Source organism: Abrus precatorius, unplaced genomic scaffold (genome assembly GCF_003935025.1).
Source record: "Abrus precatorius isolate BTA unplaced genomic scaffold, Abrus_2018 Scaffold7, whole genome shotgun sequence".
NCBI classification, from domain to species: Eukaryota; Viridiplantae; Streptophyta; class Magnoliopsida; order Fabales; family Fabaceae; genus Abrus; species Abrus precatorius.
The window spans coordinates 25,680,819-25,703,840 of record NW_020874417.1 but is presented as its reverse complement, the minus strand read 5'-3'; the positions used below and the strand labels follow the sequence as shown (position 1 = coordinate 25,703,840).

The following is a 23,022-nucleotide window of genomic DNA, read 5'->3' as shown; positions in this document are numbered from 1 at the left end:
ATTGTTAGACCATTGAAGACTTTTTACTATAACAGTGTTGTATTCTACACAATACTATTATTATTATTATTGGTTCTAAGCACTTAACATGGAAGTATTGACTGTTAAATCTTGTGAAGAAAAATGACATAGTTATTGAGTATATTGATATGTAATATAAGCTAGATGATTCTTCAACTAAGGAGTTAAGACATATTGTATATAAAAAGTATATATTGAGAACATAAAATTATGAATTCTTTTAATATACTTAGTCAGTGGAAGTTTATCTCTTATGTCACTTTCTTATCATGTTGGACCTTTTATTTTAAACACTTTTTATGTTTAGTTTACATGTATTTTATTTTATTTTGTGAAATTGATAATACATCTTTTATTATATATCTTTATATATATAAGCATATTTGTTATATCGATTGTCAAATATAAAACTCAGTGTTGTTAGAGTCATTGTGTTTGTGATTAATAATGTATTGAAGTTTAGGCATGATCAAATTTTAAACTCGGTATCATTAGGACCACTATACCGGTGGTTGATGCCATTTGGAGCTAAGGTATTATGAGCAAAAAAATTGAGCTCAGTGTCGTTAGAACCACTAGTGGTCGATGCTAGTTGGAGCTGAGGCATAAAGGTTCGTAATGACCTATATAATTTCTTTGACTTTTAAGCATTTGAGAGAAATTAAGTTCTGATGTGAAAAATGATAGTATGACTATTTGATCACATTAGCATGTCATTTTCTCGCTACACTCCACATTGATGACTAGTCGATAAAGTCGGCGATATTTGTAACCATAAAAGGAGTTACGTTAGTAAGAGATGCAATTGTTGCCATGATTCGATATTGCATGATTTTATTAGATTGAGTCTTAATTAAGTGTTTTATCTTAGGATCATATGTTTGTGGCCACAACATGTTATTAGCCTGAGAGTTATTTTTTCAAGTTTTCAAAAGTTATGAACTACACAATTGATTTTGCCCAAGTGAGAGAATATTAAAATTTTCTATAAAATTTATTATGAGCTACAATCAATTGTGGTTATTTTTATTTTGTTAAAAAGAGACTAATATTGTGATCCATTTGATGATACTTAAGCCTATTAATAATATGACCAATTACTCATGGGCTTTGGACACTTAATACTAATTTATGTAGGATATAGTGTGGGCCTAACCTTTAAGTCCATGATGAGAAGCACCTAGAGTTAATAAATATGGTGGCTAAGTCCCCTTTGCTGTCATAGAAATACATTTGACTGCTCTCTAGATTTTCCTCATTAAGAACCTAGGATTAGAAGAGCATGATTAGGTAAAAGAAGATCTTGATTTTTCACTCACAAAAGGGTTCACACTTCATGTAAGCCGTTTATGATACAATTCACAATGTCTACTCTAAGTAAGTGATTTTACCACCACTTCACAATTGGTATTCTAAATTCATATAATTAGGTTCAACTCAATTATTCCTATAATAACTTCGAATGACTCTTCAAGTGATGGGCTAAACCTTGTTCTCAACGTCTCTTAGCCTAGCAATAGATTTAGTTCTGGTCATTTGTCTGACGCTCTTTTCTTAGTCTCACCAACATGATGTTATCCTTGTTTTTTTTCGTATGAGAAATTGTCCAAGTTGAACAACAATCTCGTTAGCATTATCATAGGTGGTTGTGCTTGAGACCTTTCGTTGTAAAGTGTGCTTCTCCAATATAGTTAGCAAATGTTTTAGGATCAAAATGATATAAGGGGTTGAGTTTGTAAAACCTATGAAACACACTGAAATTTCTCTTTTCTTTCACTTAAGAAATTGAAAATTACCAAATTTATTACCACATATTTAACTGAAGAGACAGTCACCATATTTAAGAAATACTATTAAAAAATATATATATTATTTTAAGATCTTTATGATAAAGGAAACATCATTTAGAATGTACTCCTTTTAACCTTTGATATAATATAAAGAGAAAAAAATTATAACTAATGATAAAATATAAATATACTGTGTAGTGCTTAGCTAAATTGTTGAAATAAGAAAATTCTTACCCTGGTCCAGAGGAGCAGTTGCTACTACTTGACCCTGGTCCCTATGGTAATTTTTTATCAATAGAAGGAAGACAAACTCAAGCTAAGAACTTCTGGTGAAATCATGAAAGTGATTAGTCAGCTCAAAAATGATCACCGACATACTAAGGATGACCAAGTTATAAACAAGCTTTTAAGTTTAGCTATATTTTAAGCAAACTTTGTGATGTTAAGGGTTTAAGCACAAGAACACTTGTGAGAAGAGATGTCAGAAGCTTTATTAAATCAAGTTTGGACCTAATATTTCTTTATGAAAAGGCAATCAAATTTTATTGGTTTGCTAGGAGGCATTGCAGGCACCGAGTTACTTTGGTAGGCGTCAAAGTGTGGCACAAAGTCAAAGGGATAAGTGAGGTAGTGATTATCAATCTGCAGAAACTGACTATTACGTTTCTTCACAAGATGGTTTACTAAAATATTTTAATATTGCATGTTAAAGCCTATAAAAGGCATCCTTTTGTACAAGAGTTTCAAATCAAATTGGTATCAGAGCTAGTTAGATCTAGCATTAGTTTTGTGAATTTGTGAGAAGGTCAGTAAAAAAAAGAGTTTTTTTTTTTTTTTAAAATATTGAGTGTGTGAGGAACAAGAGAGTTCTCACTTTATCGAAATTTTTAGAATTTATTTGAGAGAGAAAAATGGGCACAAACTACAATATTGTTTGGTCAGGTTCCAAATTAGGTGGGAAACTAGATTACAATTATTGAGCATTGTTGATGTCTACCCATTTGAAAGCTCACAATATTTGAAACTTTATTTAACCAGGCTTACAACATGGAGTTGATGATGCTGCTCAAAGGAAGGACCAACTGACATTATCACAAATTCACCAAGGCGTAGATTACTCAATTTTTGGCAAAATAGCAAATGCCAAAACAAACAAAGAAGCGTGAGACATTTGAAGCTGTCATACAAAAGAGTAGAGAAAGCTCAGAAATCCAAACTGCAATCCATGCGTCGAGAATATGAAAGATATGAGATGTCCAGTTCAGAAACCGTGAAACAATATTTTTCACGAGTAACAGATTTTGTCAATAAGACTAGGGTGTATGGATAAGACATCCCTAAGAGCAAGGTGGTGGAGAAAATTTTATACACCATGCCAATAAAGTTCGATCATGTGGTGACTACAATAATTGAGTCCCACGACACAGACATCATGACAGTTGCAGAATTACAAGGCAGTATTGAAAGCCATGTAAGCAAAATCTTAGAGAAGACAAAAAAATCAAATGAGGAAGCCTTAAAGAGTCATGTGAATTTCAATAATGTAGTAGAATCAAGCCAAAGTGCAGAAAGTAAAGGTTGTGATAATTTCAACAATGAAGGAAGAGGAAATTTCAGAAGTAGAGGTCATGAAAATTTCAGAGGAAGAGGTAATGGTAGCTTCAATCGGTGGAGAGACAAAAATTTTAGATCAACTAATCAAGGAAAATGTGGAGATAATTTTGGACGTGCCAATCAAGGAAGAGAAAGAGGTGGTTATCAAGAAAGAAGTAATTCTAATTGCTTCCAATGTGGAAAGTTCGGACACAAAGCTGCTGATTGTAGATTTCGACAACAAACAAATGTGGCAGAAAATCAAAATCAAAATATTGGTGAGAGTTCTTCCAACCCACAAAGTTTATTTCTAGCCACTAATAATTCTGCAAAAAACAAAAAAATTTGGTACTTGGATACTGGATGCAGCAAACACATGTGTGGTAAAAAAGAGTTATTTTCTTTCCTGGATGAAATAGTTAACTCAACCATAAAATTTAGGAATAACACAAATATTCCAATATTGGGAAAAGGCCAAATTACTATTAGATTGAAGGATGGATCTCAAAATTACATTTCTGATGTTTTCTATGCCCCTGGTCTCCATCATAACCTGTTGAGCATTACCAAGGTAAAGATGACTCCCATCGCTTATTCCCTTTGAAAATTCAACATGAAAAATTTCTATGTTTGAGTTCTATCATATCAAATGATGATTGGTTGTGGCATATGCGGTTTGAACATTTTCACTTTTCTGGATTAAATTATCTGTCAAAAAAGGAATATGTTTTTGGTTTGCCTATTATAAATGGTCCCTATAGTGTATATGAGACTTGCTAATTGGGAAAGAAGCACAGAGAATCCTTTCCAACTGGAAAATCCTGGAAAGCAAGAAAGCCACTGGAGATTGTGCATTCAGATTTATATATGATTGAGATATCAACTAATTGCGGTAGCATGTATTTCATTACTTTTATTGATGACTTTAGTAGAAAAGCTTGGGTGTATTTTTTGAAACAAAAATCAGAAGTTTGTGATGCCTTTAAGTCATTTAAGGCATTTGTGGAGAAACAAAGTGATTGCAAAATTAAAGCATTAAAGACAGATAGAGGCCAAGAATATCTCGCTTGAGCAGATCTTTTTTATCAACACAGAATTTAGCATTAACTGACAACCAGATACACTCCCCAACAAAATAGAGTAACAGAAAGGAAGAACAGGACAATCATGGACATGGTAAGATGCATGTTAAAGGCAAAACAATTGCCTAGAGAATTTTGAACTGAAGCAGTTTCTATTGCTGTGTATATTTTGAACAGGTGTCCAACAAAGAGTGTTTATGATAAAACACTAGAAGAAGCTTGGAATGGAAGGAAGCCCTCAAGTCGGCATCTCAGAGTTTTTGGGTGCATAGCATATGCCTATGTACCAGATCAACTGAGAAAGAAGCTTGATGACAAAGGAGAGAAGTGCATCTTCATCGGTTATAGCACCAACTCAAAGGCGTACAAGCTTTACAATCCAGTGACAAAAAAGGTAATTATCAGCAGAGATGTAACCTTTGATGAAGAAGGAATGTGGAATTGGTCTTCTAAAGCCCAGAGAAAGCCTTTAGGAATTCCAGAAAACTATGAAGAGGAGAATGATGATGTAGATGCAACACATGATGAGTCAGAAACATTAAGTAGACCACAGAGGCAAAGGAGACTACCAGCCAAATTGGAGGATTACGCTGTGGGTAATGAAATTGACCCATCTGATGAAGAAATTATCAATTTTGCCTTATTTACAGATTATGAGCTTGTAACATTTAAAGAAGCTTCAAATAATCAACATTGGAGAAAAGTAATGGATGAAGAAATCCATGCTATTGAAAAGAATCAAACATGGGAGCTGACAGACTTACCAACAGACAAAAAACCAATTAGAGTAAAGTGGTTATACAAAACTAAGTACAAACCTAGTGGAAAAATTGACCGCTTCAAATTAAGGTTAGTAGCAAAAGGGTACAAACAAAAGCGAAGTATTGATTTTTTTGAGGTATTTGCTCCTGTAGTGAGATTAGATACAATTCGTATGCTTATCTCTCTATTAGCTCAAAATAATTATCAAATGGATGTTAAGTCTACTTTTCTGAATGACACTTTGGAAGAAAAAGTATATGTTGAGCAGCCTGCAGGATATGAAGTTGAGGGAAAAAAAGATAAAGTCTATAGATTGAAGAAGGCATTGTATGGCTTGAAGCAGGCACCGAGGGCGTGGTATAAAAAGATTGATTTTTACTTTATGCATAATGGTTTCTAAAGATGCCCGTTTGAGCATACTCTTTATATAAAAAATGTTGAACCTGGAGATTTCCTTATTGTATGCTTGTATGTTGATGATTTAATTTTTTACTAGCAATAATCTCAAGATGATGGCAAAATCCAGGGAGGCTATGACAAGACATTTTGAAATGATAGATTTGGGCCTAATGTCCTATTTTCTAGGCATTGAGGTCATTTAGCAAGAAGGAGGAATTTTCATTTCTCAAAGGAAATATGCTGATGATATCCTGAAGAAGTTCAAGATGAATAATTCAAAACCAGTTTCCACACCAATTGAAGAAAAATTGAAGCTGACAAGAGAAGTTGAAGGTAAGAGAATTGAACCAACTTACTACAAGAGCTCGATTGGAAGCCTAAGATATTTGACTACTACTAGACCAGATATTGTCTTTGAAGTAAGACTGCTCAGTAGATTCATGGAAGAGCCATGTGCATGTCATGTACAGGGAGCAAAAAGAATTCTCAGATATATCAAAGGTACTCTAACCGAAGGAATTTTTTATGCTAACAATAATGATGTAAAACTTGTTGGATACAAAGATAGTGATTAAGCAGGAGATGTGGAGACAAGAAAAAGCACGTTAGGGTATGCATTTCATCTTGGTAGCGGTGTAATATCATGATCTTCAAAGAAACAACCAGTTGTAACTTTCTAAATGGCCGAAGCAGAATACATAGTAGTAGCTAGCTGTGCAACTCAGACAGTGTGGCTGAGAAGAATTTTGGAAGTGATGCATCAGAAGCAAAATGTCCCTACCAAGATATTTTGTGATAATAAGTCTGCAATTACGCTATGCAAAAATCTAATTTTTCATGGACGATCCAATTATATAGATATTCAATTTCACAAAATTCGAGAGTTAATAGCTGTGAAAGAAGTGAAAATTAATTATTGTCACATTGAAAATCAAATTGCAGGTACTTTTAGTAAGCCATTAAAGGTTAAATTGTTTTACAAATTGAAGAAAATGCTTAATATAATAAAAGCTTGATTTAAGGGAAGCACTGTCAGAAACTTTATTAAATCAAGTTTGAACTAGATATTTCTTTATGAAAAGGCAATCAAATTTTATTGATTTGCTAAGAGGCATTGCAGGCACCAAATTACTTTGGTAGGCATTCAGAGTATGACACAAAGTCAAAGGGATAGATAAGGCAATAATTTGTTTCTTCACAAGATGGTTTACTAAAATATTTTAATATTGCATGTTGAAGCCTATAAAAGACATTCTTCTATACGAGAATTTTGAATCGATTTGAGAATTGAGATATTTAGCGTTCTTCCTCTCATTTTCTCGCTGTGCGTGTGTTTGTGTCAAAAAATATTTCTGGGTATACTTATAATGGCTCACTGGTATCAAGAGACAAATTACCAATCTCAAACAACGATTAATCTATATGCAAAGGAACGCGTACTCATGAATAACATGTAAGATGAATACCGTCTGCTCCGTGACGGCTCTTATTTGGAATATGATTTATCATCTGCGAATAGGTCACTCAGTAACTTTCTACTATGAAGCAAGAAGGTTCAGCAAACTTATGGGCATTGTGCCTACTTTTGTATAGTAAGTACAATGGTTCAACATTCAAGTAACACTAACAACATAGAATTATTGTATAGTAACTTGCTAACTGGCTCTATCCAACATCCAACTTTTAACACTGAGGCAATTTGCCTACTCTTCTTGTCATTTCACTTATCAAATATCCAAACTCGGGGCAAACAATGGATCATTAGTAACCTTTAGTCTATATATACATCTAGAAATGAGTCTGTGGGCCTTTGTTCTCCTCTCAAATCGGGTTATCTTCAGTAAAAATGCTCTTTGAAAGTGAAAGCACAAAGGCGACGTAAGCTTTAAAGAGAATACTCGCGGTGGATCTGAGGTCGGAAATTTCAATTTTGCAAAAGACAATGTGCAACTGGGGTTTTCCCTTGTCAAACCAACTTATCTTACAAAACTGGTTTCTTTATCATCACATCAACAAAAATTGAGACACCCAAGAGTTGTGGTACGAGATAAAGTACGTTGAAAATATGAGTCATTGTACGCAAATGATAAATTGTACCTTATCTGCTATTTTGCTTTCTTTCTGCTACTGTTCGTCCTCCCTCTTTTTTGCGCTTCGCTTTTCATTTCTAAACAACGGTATTGTGTATAGAAGGAATTAGTCCTTTCCGTTAAAAATTTACATGACATTGTCATCGAATATTTTTTATACTCATCTCATTCTTATTATAAAATTTGACAAAATCCAACCTCCTTAATATTATATAAAAAAATTAACACAAAATGTTTACACAGAGATAATCAATTGTTGTTATATAGGCGTATTGACCCATCTGCAATATTTTCGCTTTATTGTAAGAATGGTAACAATCTGTTTCCTATCCTGTAGCATTTTGTTATCTTTTGTTATCGGATTATATATTTATAGGCTATTTTTGTATCACTTCAAACACAAAAATAACAAAGAAAAACAGACTTTGTCAAATCTCTTTAGTTTAGAGAATCAGGCTCTTTAAGTATATCTTCCCCCGTAATTGGTGCTCATGAGTGAGGACATAGATACAAGGAGGACATAAACTGACATGAAAATCCTGGAATGGATCCAAACAACACACATTATTCATAGAGTGGCAACAATTTGGGAAGCTTCAAAAAATGAACAACAATTGAAGAACTACGTCGTACTAATATGAGCAAAACAGAAACAGCGATTTAATTTAGGGGATTAGTCTTGGGCCTTATTTCGATTCCTTGAACAACAATGCCACCCTTCCAATCACCACTCTTGATCTCATAAACACCCATTTCCAAGTCCTTGTCCTCTCCTCCTTCGTTGAAGAACTCTCCCAATTCCACCTCCAACCACCCATCTCCTCTCTGCTTCGGATACTCAAGATCAACATTACTATTACTATTATTATTTTCCATAACAGGTGCTGCTTGCGCCTCAACCATAAACCGTGCACGATTGAATACACGGCGAGGAACAATCTGATACCTTAGCCTCCGTTCTCTTTCAGGATCCAAGAAAACGGTTCGCTTGCAAGTATCACTTTCACCAATTCCAACACACACTTCAACTGATTGGTATTCGAAGCCGTAGGTTCCAGCACGGCTTGGCTTAAACACAAGGTATGCCCCATACAACGTTGTTGGGGACAGCATGCCAGTGTTCATCCAGGCCCTAATTTCCAACCAACACACACTCACAAGTTCAGCCACCTCAGAAAACCTGCAATTCAAATCTAATTAATTGATCAATAAAATAATTGAGATGTCAAATAAAATTAATTAACATTCAAACTAATTACCTGGCCTCTGGAAGAGAAATCCATTTCCAATACCTTGGAGTGTCTCCCCATACAATGAAAAGGCTCCTCGCCGATAACATGTAGCATTTTTTCCCGTATACTTTATCCAGTTGAAAACTCTGTATCATTCCATTTTTTTGAAACAATTAACCTTGTTACAAAAAAGACTGGACTGATTTAATTTGAAATATTCAGTTTAATGAGCGATGGATCTAAGTATTAGAAATAGTTAGGTGGTGAAAAAATAACATTTATAAAAAGGGTAGCATATATTATGATAAAAAGTATTGAAAGAGAAAGTAGGCACCTTTTTACCGTCGTCTATGAGGAGGGGCTTTTGGGAGAGATAGAGATAGAGGTCCTTCTTAGAATGGATAGATAAGGAGGAAAAGTGGGAAACGATGGTGCTGCAATCGGAGGGTAAGAATTTATCCCAGACAGCGTCAGATTCAGCGGCGGATCTGAAGGTGGATGAAACCAAGGAGAGTCTGCAGACTTCACGAGGAGTTATGAAGGAAAGAACATTTGCTATGCACCCTTCGGGTAGATTGTTCAAGCCCACACCTTCTTCTACCATCGTGTGATAACAAACACAATCGCAAGTTTGGTTCTTTGGGGCTTGTGTTTAAGGGGGGGTTGTCTCCTTATGTATGTATATAGGAGTGAGAGAGAGAGAGAGAGAGAGAAGGATTCGTTGAGAAAGGGAAGCTTAGCGGTTAAGCGTCTGCTGTCATGCATATTTGCCACACAAATCTGTACAAACAAAGTAAGTAAGGTTGTGTAAAACGATCTTTATCTTTTTCGGATTCGTACATGTGTACACGTCGTGTCAATCATCTCTTATTTTCTCATTTCAATAATAACAAATAGATGGCCCCAATAAATAAATCTTTTTATAACCTTTTTGCTGTAGCATTTTATACTATGTGCACACTTCTTGTTTAATTATAGGTCTAACCATTATTTTTTAAATTGTAATTTTTTTAAGTTTTTCTTTTTGTACTAATTAATGAAGTTTCTCTACATCAGTACGTAATTTCACTATTTTCTTTATTCTCGTTTGTTCTGACATATTATCCCCTCAAGTTGAGTTTTAATTTTTATTTACCGTACAATTTTTTTTAATTTAATTTTAAGTGTGTATATATATAATTTTTATATTACTTTAAAAATTAAGAGAATAATACTCTATTATATAAATTTTAAAAAATATATCTTTTTAAATTTATGAGTACAATAAACATTATTTTTTAAACTGTAAAAAATATTTATTAATTAAATATCTATTACATAAAATAATATTTATTTTTTAAAATGAAAATTATATTTTATTAATTTCCGAGTATAATAACGAATATTATCTTTTTAAAATGTAAAAGATTTATTAATCAAATATCTATTAAATTAAGTCAAAAGGCTATGGGTCGTGTGTTTGTCTCACGATTTCTTTCTCCATACAAAATTATTATGTTAATCACTTAAATCAACTTTTAAAATTAATACTAATATATAAAAGAACATAACTTATGCATTATAAAAATATTTTTAAACTTAAGTAAAATTTATAAACAAAAATTAAAGAAAATGATACATACGTTCGTTACCAATAGTAAATATTTTCATTTTATCAAGTAAAAATGATAAAATAATACTTCTCAAATTAAATAAAAAATTATGAAAACAAATGATTCGAAACAAAACACAATATAGTGGGCATCAAAATAAGACTGAAATATAATAAAATTATAATAATTTTAAAATTTAATCTATCTTAGAAAGTCTCTTTAATTTAATATATCTAAATTCAAAATATAATATTTAAATAAAATTAAAATTAAAATTAAGTAATAATATTTTAAAAGATTGATACTTAATTAAAAAGAAGTTACGTATATTAATAGTTAATATGCATATTCGAGTTTATAATACGGGAACGAATCATACACTTATGTTTAATTAACCACAAGACATCTTTTCAATTGCACATACAACAAATCTTGCCGCTCTTTACTGAATGTGGTGTCCTACAATCTTTCTATTCCCGAAACCTGTCAACTTAAGGTGTAAGTAAAAGACTCGGGGAATCTAAATTCAAACAAAATTTCTCCATTATTTTTAACTATTTAAATTTTAATTTTAAAAACTGTTACCCATTTTTAGAGGGGGTGAAGGAGAAATGATGCCGTCGATTTGGATGTTCATCCACCAGAGGTTGACAACCACCATACAAATAGTTACCCCACTAATCAAGTCATAAGAATTACCACAAGCAATATAACTTATGCATATACTTCATGAAGAGAGTAATAGTTTGGCAAATAAAAAAATCAAAATGTGTTCAAAGGTTAAAGCTTCAAATCTGCAAGCAGTATTCTGCCATCTCAAACGCAAGACCCAAACATATATAGTTGTGAGAATTAAACTGCACAAGAAGTTTTAGTTGCTTAATTGAGTTCCTTAGGCCTAATTTCTAATCCTTCCAGAAAGAACCCGCTCTTCCAATTACCACCTCTATTCTCCATGACAGTCATCTCCACTTCATCTTCTAGGCCTGTATTGAAGAACTCCCCCATCTCAATCTCCAACCACCCATCGCTTCTCTCATTTGGACGTTGCAGTCCCACAACTCCGTTGTTTGGCCTACCTTCTAAGTTAGGATCCAAACAGACACTTTTGGTATTACTCTGGCCACCATGGATACTCACTGATAACTCCACAGGACGATTATGAAATCCACGGGCATTGTTCATCTTGAAAACAAGATAAGCAGCATACTGAGTATTTGGTGACAAGGCAATTGCGTTTATCACCCCGCGAATTTCAAGCCAGCACACATCAATAAGTTCAGCAACTTCAGGGAACCTGTTCAAAATATGCAAGGATAGGCATTGATGTGTGTCACAGAAAGACTAAACGTCCACAGTCAGTACAGTAGTTATTGAAACAAGAAGCAAAGAAAAATGCTGAGTGATTCATTTATTCATAGAGTATTTCTGCAGGTGTAGATACAAACTGTGATCTAAAATAACTCTTACAGTCAGTTCTGATTAAAGAACAACAACGAGAAAGCCTCATGCCTTTATTCGACTAAGCAAACTACGTGGATCACATTACTCCATTGAACTACATAAAAATCAATTTTTTTAAAAATATTATTTTTCACGAAATTCCTTTCAATAATTTTCTCTAAAATCTCTAGTGGACAAAAAAATCATGTCATCCAATCTACACAATATAAGTGCGGACAAGTTAACATAAATTGGAATCTGTAACTAATGGTAGCTAACTTATCAACAGGTTAGTTATTAAGTTAAATTGGGTGGTGATAGGTAACACTAACACTTGCCATCAAGATGGAAGGAAAATTTAGTAAATTCCCATGTTGGACAAGGTTAAAGGAAACCATGAAACTGAGATGGCAATTAAGTCTCGAGAATGGAAGCACAGATTAGTAAACAAGTGTAGATCTAACAGAATGTTAACTAAAAAAGTGAAAAACCTGGAATCTGGCAGGGATGTCCAGTTCCAATACTCAGTGGTATCACCCCAAATAATGAGGAGAGCTCTGGCAGCAAGCATGTAACACTTCTTCCCACTCTTTTTGTCCAATTGAAAGCTCTGCATTCACAAATGATATCACCCACATAATTGCTCGTTCTCTTTCAAGTTTCAAGATTTAACAAGCTATTGATAGTTACCTTTTTACCCTGATCGATGATGATAGGGTTATCGGAGAGAGCGAGGTAGAGGACTTTCTTGGAAGGGTTGTTGGGAACGAAAGAGGATTGGGAAATGATAGTGCGGTAATCGGAAGGGAGAAAACGATCCCACACGGCATCGGAATCAGCGGCGGCACGGAAAATCTTGGAAACGAGAGAAAGCCTGCACGCGTCGAGGGGCGTGGTGCGAGAGAGGATCGCAGCGATGCATCCTTCCGGCAACTCCTCAAACCCCATTCTTTTCTTTTCTTTTCTTTTCCTTTCTCGATCACTTCACTTCTGAATCTCTCACACACGCCGCTTTTACAGAACGAAGTTTTGAGCAGACGCTGACACGTATTCATTTATGTATATATAGAAATTATAAAATTTATCTGAATTTTTCCTAATTTTTATCATATTACACAAATAATAAATGTATATGATAATTTTTTTTATTAAAAATAATATAATTTAATGTAATTTAATATATTATTAATATTAAATATTATAAATTTTTATAAAAATTATGAATATATATTTTATTTTATATAATATTATATTAATTAAAAAATTAATTTATACACATGGTATAATGTGATTGGTCTAAATAACATGTTTTGTATAAAAAAAAAGTTCTCACGTATAATAATAATAATTTTTTAATTTTTTTATATTTTAACATTTTTTTATAAGTTTAATTTAGAAGGAAGGAGACATCATAATTTATATGATTATTGTAAATAATTTTTAATATAATTTAATTTTTTTAGCTATTTAAATAATTTTTTACTCAATTAAATAATTTATTTTTTAAATTTTATTATTATTATTATCATTATTTATTTCCGTTTTCATTTAACATTTGGTTCACACTTTAAAATTAAGTTAAAGTATATTAAAAAAAAAACTTTTAGAACTACGTGAGTCTATATCAAAACAAACGCCACATGTAACATTTGTCAAACCAAACGGCTGCTTTTATTAAAAAAAAAAATAGAACAATTTCTCAAAATAAGTAAAAATAAAATTATTCATTTTTATCTATAGTCAGTTTTATCACATCACTTCAAATATTATATTTATAAAAGAAATAATAAATATTATTTTTATATAAATTGATAGTTATTTTTTAATAAATGTTATTTATGCCATGAATGATACTTTTTATTATTATTAGAAAAGATAAATATCATTTTAAAAACAATATTTAAGTGACGTGAAAAAATATTATGAAAAAATTATTTATTTATTTATTTATTTTTAATTTTTTTTGACAAAAAAACCCATAAATAACACATACAACATTAACAAATGTTGTCGTGCAATATTAGTTTCTCCACTCATGACACAATTATAGTTATATACGAGTTTTTTTTGTTTTTTTAATAATAAATTGTTTTTATCTGTATAAAGTAGTATTTTTTAATTAATCTTATAAAAAATTGTTGACTAAACGATGAAAAATCAACTTATAAAATGTTACATCATATTTTTTTAATATTTTATTATTTAAAAGTAATATTTATAAATATTTTTAAAAAATTTATATTATTTTTAAAATAATTAGTTAATTAATTAAAATTATAGTTTATCATCCTCTGTCTCCACCATCAAACTCATTCATGCTGGAATCTCTCTCTCACTCTCATAGTTATGCTTAAAAATCAAGTCCAATTTACTACTAACACTCTCAAGCAATTTTTTTTTTAATTTTAAGCAAAAATCAATTTTTTTAGCTTATTTTGTTTAAGTAAATTTTGTAGCTTAAACAAAAATTACTGTTTTACTATTAATTTTTTTGTTGCTTAAATAAAAATGCATTATCGCCGTTCCGGCCAAACTGTAAAAAAATTGTCTCGCCCACAACTGTTGCCAAATCGCCACCCTCAATCCGGTCCTGATCCTTCACCTTTGATAGTGTAGTGTTACGAGGAATTTCAAGCCATCCAGGGCTAACCTTGTAATTTAGGAGTTTGGATATCCTCTTCAAGTGAACAAATAACTAATGATAAGTGTATAAATAATTCCATATCATTGTTAAAATAAATATGTTAAATATTTTAATATAGTTCTCAATGAAATTTTGCTATTTAATTCAATTTGATACAACATCACGGAAACGCATTTCTAAAGTTATTGTCGTTATGCTTAACAAATAAAAAAATAACAAATCACGATAGCTTGGTTTGACATTTTTCACAGAAAGAATATCCATGTTCTAAACTCAATTACTTTAAGAGGGAGGGAGAGAATCATTTTAAATGCACCTGTTAATGAAAAAGCACAAATTTTCTGTCAACCATTTTTTTATCGAACACCTTGCCAGCACCTCCCAACCCACCCAAAAACCTCAAGTAAATAGCATCGGAAATGTAATTGCATGATTCGGTATTACTCAAAAGCTTGATTTCAATATTTTGACGTGCTATCGTTTAGGTAACGACTTTCATCATTCTCTACATGTTCTTCTTACTCTATTTGCTATTCTTCCATTGCCTTGATTTCAATCACACATTTGTTGGTTCCTTGCCCTGCAGGAAGCAGCTACAGAAACTCATGAATGTCAAGTCAATAAATACCACTTACAATGGACCACACAAAAATTGTATTGCAGTCAATACCAAGGAAGACAAATGGGGATGGGATCAAAGAGCAACAACGGTGTCTGCCGACCGATTAACTTTGACTAGGATTTAATTGTAGATATTAAAAGTAAAATTATTTGTTAAAATTAAAAAACAAGGACTTATAAAAATAAATATTAATAAAATCAAATAAGATCATGAATTCACTTGAAATTTATTTATTTAGCCATATAAACATGGCACTCTAACAACTGCCCAACTAGTTAACCGTTCCGACATACTTAGGCCTAAATTCTATTCCTTCAAGAAAGAAACCGTGCTTCCACATATTACTTGTTGTTTCCCTGATACTGAAATGCAGTTCATCATGTTCTATGCCTGAATTGAAGAACTCTCCCATCTCAATCTCAAACCACCCATCTCTCCTCACACGAGGGCGTTCCAGTCCCCGAAATCTCTCATCCAGTTCGTAGTCATCTAAGTTGGGGTCCAAACAAACATTCTTGGAGTAGCTATGGCCTCCCAAAATACCCAGTGATAGGGTCACAGGATGGTTGTGAAATCCTTCGGCATCAATCATCTTGAACACAAGATAAACAGCATAGCGAGTGTTTGGGGACAAGGCGCTTGTGCTCATCGTCCCACCAAGTTTTAACCAGCACACAGCAATAAGTCTAGCAACTTCTTGGAACCTGGTCAACACAACAATTGTATTTCACAGAGAGATTGAGCAGAAAAAGACAAAAACATATAATATCAATGAATTAGTAAAACAATGACCTGGACTCTGCCAGGTTTGTCCACTTCCAATATTGGGGAGTACCACCCCATACAATGTGCAGTTCTCTAGCGGAAAGCATGTAACACTTCTTCCCACTCCGTTTGTCCAATTGCAAGCTCTTCAATGTTTCAGCCACACATGACACAACCCATATATGATTTCAGAAATTAATCATTATTTTTGGATAATAGAAAGTCACGATTTTTGCCAGAGAGTTGAGTTTAATCATTAAAAAATAATCAAATTTATTACATTAAAATTATAAACATATAAATGATCAACAAACTAGATCGTCGACTTACGTTTGACTTACGAAGCAGATAATTGATGAACAAAGATAAATGGTATATGTGTACCTTTCTACCCTGATGGGTGATGATGGGACGATCACAAAGAGCAAAAAAGAGAGCCTTCTTAGAGGAAGAGGAAGAGGAAGAGGAAATGTTAGAGGTGAAATCGGGGTTGGAGGGAAGAAAACGTTCCCATACAGTGTTGGATTCAGCAGCAGAATAAAAGGTCTTGGAAACAAGGGAGAGCCTACACACATCCATAGGAGTGGTGTCGAAGGACAGTATTTTTGCGATGCATCCTTCGGGTAACCCTTCCAACTCCGTCTCCTTCTTTCCTTTGATTTTCGTTTCCTTCCCAATTCCGTGTCTGATGAATGCAAAGTTGAAGCTTCTGTATATATATAGGTTGTCTCATTTCTTCCTACCTTCCTCAATATAAATAAATCATGAGGAGGAATATATTATTGTTTTTAAGTAAATATTTTATATATATCATCCTTTTTCATCTTTCTTTATTATGTTATTTATTTTATCTCACATTCTTTTATTTTCTTAAATCTCTCTTAATTATAAAATCGTTGCATAAAAATGTTTTAGGGGTAAAATTTATCTTCAAATATTGTCCCCGCTTGAGGTCTCTTCTTCAATTATTTATTTAGTTTTGTTATTTAAACATAAAAAAATCAGTATTATGTAAAATGTTGCATATAATCAATTTTATTTTTTATTTTTCATATTAATATATCTTGAAAAATATATTAAATTGAAGGAAGGCAACTTTTTATTGTCTCCTAACATTTTTGTTATTGAATATCATTTTACGTACGAAACTACTTGGAAGGCTGCAGAACGCGGACGATGTTACCCATTCACTAGTTATGGATTGAACCCTTCACGTACGCTCACGCGGTTGTGCAAATAGAAAAAAGAAATAAAATTTGTGGAACAAAAAAAAAGAAATATAATTTAAAGCATAAAAATTGTTAAAAATTTAAATTTTGTTATTTTTTTATTATATAAATAATAGTTTTATATAATATATTTTTTATATAAAATTAAATATAAATTTTTTTTTACTGAGAATATTATGAAAAATAGTTTTTATATACTAATCTTAGCTTCTTGGAATTCTTGTTGACTCAAAAGAAAGATAAAAAAATTATTTATGTACCATTCTAGGAATAATTTTAGTTATTTCTTTTAAATTTAAAGTATATTTTTGGATGAAAAAAATATAAAGGTTGAACATATAATTTCAAAATTTTTAGTTTGATGTAAAATTTAGTTTTTTAAAATTAATTAATTAATTATTTTTAAAATTCAGTAAATTTAATTTTTCATGTCATTTTTATTTTTTATTTAAAATATCATAATTAATTCAGAATAAAAACTCTCACAATTTTCTCTCTTCAAATCATAATCGTCTCTCGTGTTATAAAATTTTCAATTTTTATTATTTTTAATTTTAAACTTGTAAAATTATTTCATCATCTAAGTCTATTACAAAAAGATTAAAATAACATATAATCTGAACTAAAAAAAAAGTACAATTAACTAAGAGTGTTTAGTGTATGATTTTTTCTTATTATTGAGAATTTTGTTTCTTACAATTAATAAAACTATGTCTGGTATATCTTAAATATTACTGAAATTTTTATATGATATTTTTTAAAAATATTTTTATATTGTATTTTATTTAAATATTATTTTTTAAAATATTAATATTTTCAAAAATAGTTTTTAATATTTATATTTTAATTCATGAATTTTATTAATAGTGCTAACTAAATTTTTTTTATTTAAAAGTTAAAATTATAAATTTAAAATAAAATAAAATAATATAAAAATTTAAAATATGAGAAGTGTATGCATATATGAATTTTTTTTTTATAAAAAAATTACCTAGTTAATGATAATGACAACTAGAGTGATCAATAAAATTATAAAATTTTAACTGTGAAATTTTAAATAATGTCACGGTTAAAAACATGCAAATTACCGATAAATTTTTTAAAGATTATCGATAGATTTTGGATTTACAAACATAATTACAAATGAGTTAAATTTATTTGTTATTTACTCATTGGTAAATTAATATAGATGAATTTTCAAAGAAAAAACTCTCATTTTAGTCTTTCAAATATTAAAAATATCATGTTAGTCTTTGACTTTCATCTCCGTCGCAAACATCGTTAACAAACAATGACAAAATGATGATATCACATTAAGTGTCATGTCAGAAGCTCAATTGGCAAAAACGACATTGTTTTAAATAAGTGGAGAAGTCAACGCGGCCAAACAGTTGGCAAAAACAATATCGTTCTAGAAAATCTGATTGCCACTCCTCGTTCATGGCGCAAGTTCTTTGACCTCTCTGCCCTCTCATGCTACCATAATACTTTTCATTCTCTTTCTCAACCTCCTCTGGCATCCCTTCTCCATAATTATCTTCCTCATCCTCCTCATTACCTGGTTCTACCTCTACTTCTCTCACAATTGCCCCGTTGTCATTCTCAACCAAACCTTTGATGACTGTACCATCTTCTTCATTTTGAGCCTCATCATTGTTGTGTGCTCGTCTCCACCCACGTGAGCATTAATGTATTGGTCCCATTGATTATGGGTGTTGTCGTTGTTGGGTTGCATCTTGCGTTTAGGATTTTAGGTTTTGTTTCTCAAAAATGAAAGTTCATTGCTTTCTGTTGTGGGAAGTTAATCTTCGAGAACAAATTATACCCTGATTTGATTTTATTTAACAAGTTTGGTTCCTTTTTGTTGTGTGAGGTGTTTTCACTTCTGGGCACTAGTTTATCATCGAGTTAGTTTTAGATTTTCTAATTTGGGAATTCTAATTATGAACAAGAGAGAGTTCAAACTCAAAGGTAGGTCTTTTGTGTTGAAGGGTAGTCCTAATAGTGATGACTATGAGTATGTGAATTTTTGGGTGTTCATTGAATTTTACATGTTTCTTGACGTTTAAGCTGCCAATCCTGCCACATTGGTTTATTTAGTTTGGATTGGGGTTGTAACGGGGTGTTTGTATTGAAGCATTGATTGAAATTGAATTAGAAATTTGAAATTGGATGTGTTTTGTCTAGATAGACACGAGAGTTTTTTGCGGAAGAGGATCCATTTAAGTAGTGACTGACAATGACATTGTTAGGACACTTTTTAATTTCTTGGAACAATGTCATTTTTGCCGACTATTTATTAACTTCTCCACTCCTTTAAAACGACGTTATTTTTGCCAATTAAGCTTCTAACATGTCACTTAACGTGAAACATATCAGCATTTTATTATTGTTTGTTAGCGGTGCTTGGGTTTAGGGACAAAAATGCCTAACAAAGATAAAAGTCAGGAACTAATGTGACATTTTAAATATTTCAAGGGTTAAAATGTTGGACACTAACTATTCTAAGGACTAAAATAAGGATTTAGTCAATTTTCAAATCTATTTGTAAATTACTGATAGATTTTATGACTATAATGTTACAAACATTTTTTTCCATTTGTAATTTACAAATAGAATTTTTCATTTGTAATATTCAATTATTATTTTGTGTTTACTTGTATGATTATTCTTCACTATTCTTAATTATTATAATAATTTGAAAACATAAAAGAATTATAAAATCAAAATTTAAAAAGTTATTTAAAAAATGTTAAATTAAAATGTCATCATAATTCAAGAAGTAAACATCTAAAGTAATAATGTATAAAATAAAATAACAATATCTATCATAAGTATTAGGCATTATCATCGTTGAGAGCAACACCATCATCATTAATAGAGGAGGAGGAGGATGAATGTCACATTAACCCAAATACAGGTGGTGCTGGAACTGGTAGAAGAGGAGGAAGATGTGTGGAGTTATTCATTCTCATAAGTGTGAAGTATGCATGCATCTGTTGCATGTAACACCCAGAATTTTCAGTGTGATGTGACATGATGGTGGAATTGTGAGAAAAGTAATTATAATACGAGAATCAGAATATATGAGTAGATGTGATTGCAATACAAGTATTGTAGTATGACTAGAGGGTGTACTCATAATATATCTATTGTAATACATCGAGTTATGTGGTCAAGACTCATGTATTATGACACGTTGCCCTGTGAAAAAGAATGAAAAATGTTGGTAGTGAGTTCAGATAGCTACTAAGATATACTAGGGGTATAGAGTCCGGAGAAGATTTGAAAAATCTTAGGAAAATGAGGGTGATGAATGCTCCATGTGAACAAGTGCACAATGATTTGCAAAGAGTGAAGGCATTCACAGGCCACACACTTATTTTTTGACAGGTCTCTTAACTATACTTTTGTTAAAAAGGGCCGAGACAGCACACATGTATCCGTGTTGCTGGGGCGGGCTAACCAGCGGCTATCTAAGCTATCAAGTCCTTAAGGGATCCTAGGGGCATTGAATGAGAGTGAAATTGACGTGAAAGTGCAATATATATGAAGTAGTGTAGAAGTTGTATGACTATAATATATGCATTGTAACATATCGGTTAATGTTGTTATGATATATGTGTTATAATACATTGACGGGTGCGATTAGGACACATGTGTTATAATACATGTATTATGATGTATGAATTAGTAGAAAGATGCATGTTATGAACGTTTGCAAATATGATCAATTGTCTGTTTTGTGTATACTCTTTTGTGATAGTGAATTATATGACTTGAGTGTCAGTGTTAATTCAATCCATGTTAGAAAGTATTTTTAGCATTTTATATATATATATATATATATATATATATATATATGATTATTTTGCTTATGTTAAATAAGAGATTTAGTGTTTATAAAAAAAAAAAAAAAGAGATTTAGTGGGGTGAGAGATACTCATCCTTACTAACATTTTCAGGTAATGAAAGTGAAGAGATAAAGATGTCTGATTTATCCTATGATCATAATCCAAGGGTATTGGAAGGAAGATTGCTCTGTAGGAACTGAGATAATTTCAAAAATTGTATTGTTTTATCTAATTATATTTCATGTTGACCAAAGTTTGTAAATGATTTCAATGTTAGATTTTAGAACTTAAATCCTTGAACAAATTTTTGTTGTAAAGAATTTTTTGGAAATGTTCTTAGTGGAAACTCTAAATTTGTATGTATTCAATATAAACCAAATAATTTGCTAGATGTAAACTTAAGTTTTATTTATTACCTTTAAAGTTTCATATCATTCCCGTGTAAATCCTAAACGTTTTGGAATTTTATGAAACTTTCATAAGAAGAAAGTGTAAATTTTGTTTTTGTGCGATTCCCAAGTCCGCGAATAAGAACAAAATATTTTTTTATTATTTATTCGCTATAAATTTATTTATTTTGAATGAAGAAATTGAGGGTGTTATATTGCATCTGCATACACCTCCTTCTGCTTTCTCCCTCGATGCCACCTTTTTCTATATCTTCTCCATTTTATTGGTTCACTTCTTCTTCTATGTACTCCTTGGTCTTCCACATCTCCTCATTTTGTTTTTGGAGCTCTTTATTAAGGAGATGGACTTGAGTGCGGACCATGTCATCTACATCTTTAGGTGCAAAAGAGGGGCATCTCCAATAACAGATGCAGGGGACATTAAGTTCACAAAGTGGCTCCCCATGCCATAAATGCGACATTTATAAAGGTCAACCACCGTATCAAATTACATAGTGTCTTCATAAGCAGACTTTGGGTTCTCAGTAAATGTACTATTTAGTCTTTGAACATAGTGTAATTATATGTTAGGCTCAAGAAATATTTTTAAATATTTAATAAAAAATATAATGTTAGTAATTATGCTTAATATGTAGCTTAGGATCGTGCATTAACTCACTGAGTGTGTGTCTTTTTGAACACCTCTCCATGTGTAGGTGGTTTGTTGAACACTTCAACAATTTCAATTAATAAACCTCTCAAATTTAATTGATAAATTAAATAACATAAAATTTAAGCAAATTTGGAAATCACTAAATAATATGCAGTGATCTCCTTTTATTGGATGCCCTGTTTGTTTTGTTCTTTACAGAGAGATTTTTAAACTCATTTGTATGCCAATACTCCTACAAGGCATGAAGAAATTGGAGTACTATCCAATCTACAGATGATAGATAGGTCTTGATACACCTTAATGTATATTTGTCTTAGTCACTTTGCAGTTCTATTCTTTTAGGCCTTGAAAATTATCTTCTCTTCTTGAGAGAAATGGAGAAGCTGCTCTATATAAATAGAAATTAATTGATACAGGTACAAGAATTAGAGATCTAACAAGACTTAAAATAAATTAATTGACTTTTATTACCTTCCAATCTTTGAACCATTCCATCTTAGTATCCTTAGGTACCTTAGAAAAATTGGTATAAGGCGCGCCATACATCTTTTTAATGGTATCCGTTGGTGAATACCCTTCTGCAGTGGATACCAACTGAATACACAATAAAATAACACAATCATGATAACATTCACATCAAATAAAGTTTTGTGCTATATTTTGTAAATAACTTACTAAGTTGATTCATCTCATCCACATCAATAATGTCTAGGTTTGTGACTGTTGCCCATAGGAAGTTGTAATAATAATAGATCTCTCGCTTGTGCATTGTGTTAAGAGGAAAAATGAGGCAGATTTAGTCAACGTGTAGACTATGAAACTCGTTGGACTAGAAGGGGAGG

General features: G+C 31.7%; 3 protein-coding genes across 5 annotated transcripts in view; all 3 read right to left on the bottom strand.

The window, feature by feature from the left end:
* LOC113872305 (putative F-box protein PP2-B12) overlaps positions 1-9,754 on the bottom strand; it is a 31,152-nt gene extending 21,398 nt beyond the window's left edge. Inside the window, exons 1-4 of one of the 3 annotated variants that reach the window (XM_027509754.1) lie at positions 9,304-9,640; positions 8,997-9,115; positions 8,587-8,917; positions 51-75 (exon numbers count right to left, since the gene is read on the bottom strand). In XM_027509754.1, the coding sequence (XP_027365555.1) occupies positions 67-75; positions 8,587-8,917; positions 8,997-9,115; positions 9,304-9,573 (729 nt within the window). In that variant the 5' untranslated portion in view covers positions 9,574-9,640 and the 3' untranslated portion in view covers positions 51-66. Of the gene's footprint in view, positions 1-50; positions 76-8,167; positions 8,918-8,996; positions 9,116-9,303 lie in introns of those variants that run through there. The other 2 variants (XM_027509752.1, XM_027509753.1) reach the window with 2 other exon arrangements.
* Positions 9,755-11,260: 1,506 nt separating this feature from the next.
* Positions 11,261-12,984, bottom strand: LOC113872842 (putative F-box protein PP2-B12). The gene is made up of 3 exons (XM_027510690.1): positions 12,695-12,984; positions 12,496-12,614; positions 11,261-11,858 (listed from the first exon to the last, which is right to left on the bottom strand). The coding sequence occupies exons 1-3, from the start codon at positions 12,950-12,952 to the stop codon at positions 11,441-11,443; spliced, it is 795 nt and encodes a 264-aa protein (XP_027366491.1). The 5' UTR covers positions 12,953-12,984; the 3' UTR covers positions 11,261-11,440.
* A 2,463-nt stretch (positions 12,985-15,447) lies between these two features.
* On the bottom strand, positions 15,448-16,716 carry LOC113873281 (F-box protein At2g02240-like). Its single transcript, XM_027511333.1, has 3 exons — positions 16,420-16,716; positions 16,063-16,181; positions 15,448-15,974 (listed from the first exon to the last, which is right to left on the bottom strand). Exons 1-3 carry the CDS (start codon positions 16,612-16,614, stop codon positions 15,542-15,544), a joined length of 747 nt encoding a protein of 248 aa, XP_027367134.1. The 5' UTR covers positions 16,615-16,716; the 3' UTR covers positions 15,448-15,541.
* Between the last annotated feature and the right edge of the window lie 6,306 nt (positions 16,717-23,022).

Bases quoted from the DNA above. Each gene is read 5' to 3' on its own strand.
- LOC113872842 (XM_027510690.1), bottom strand. From the start codon at position 12,952: ATGGGGTTTGAGGAGTTGCCGGAAGGATGCATCGCTGCGATCCTCTCT. The intron at 12,615-12,694 runs GTAACTATCAAT...TTGTGAATGCAG, and splicing joins TCATCGATCAGGGTAAAAAG to AGCTTTCAATTGGACAAAAA. The intron at 11,859-12,495 runs GTTTTTCACTTT...TATTTTGAACAG, and splicing joins ACATCCCTGCCAGATTCCAG to GTTCCCTGAAGTTGCTGAAC.
- LOC113873281 (XM_027511333.1), bottom strand. From the start codon at position 16,614: ATGGATGTGTGTAGGCTCTCCCTTGTTTCCAAGACCTTTTATTCTGCT. The intron at 16,182-16,419 runs GTACACATATAC...GAAACATTGAAG, and splicing joins TCACCCATCAGGGTAGAAAG to AGCTTGCAATTGGACAAACG. The intron at 15,975-16,062 runs GTCATTGTTTTA...TGTGTTGACCAG, and splicing joins ACAAACCTGGCAGAGTCCAG to GTTCCAAGAAGTTGCTAGAC.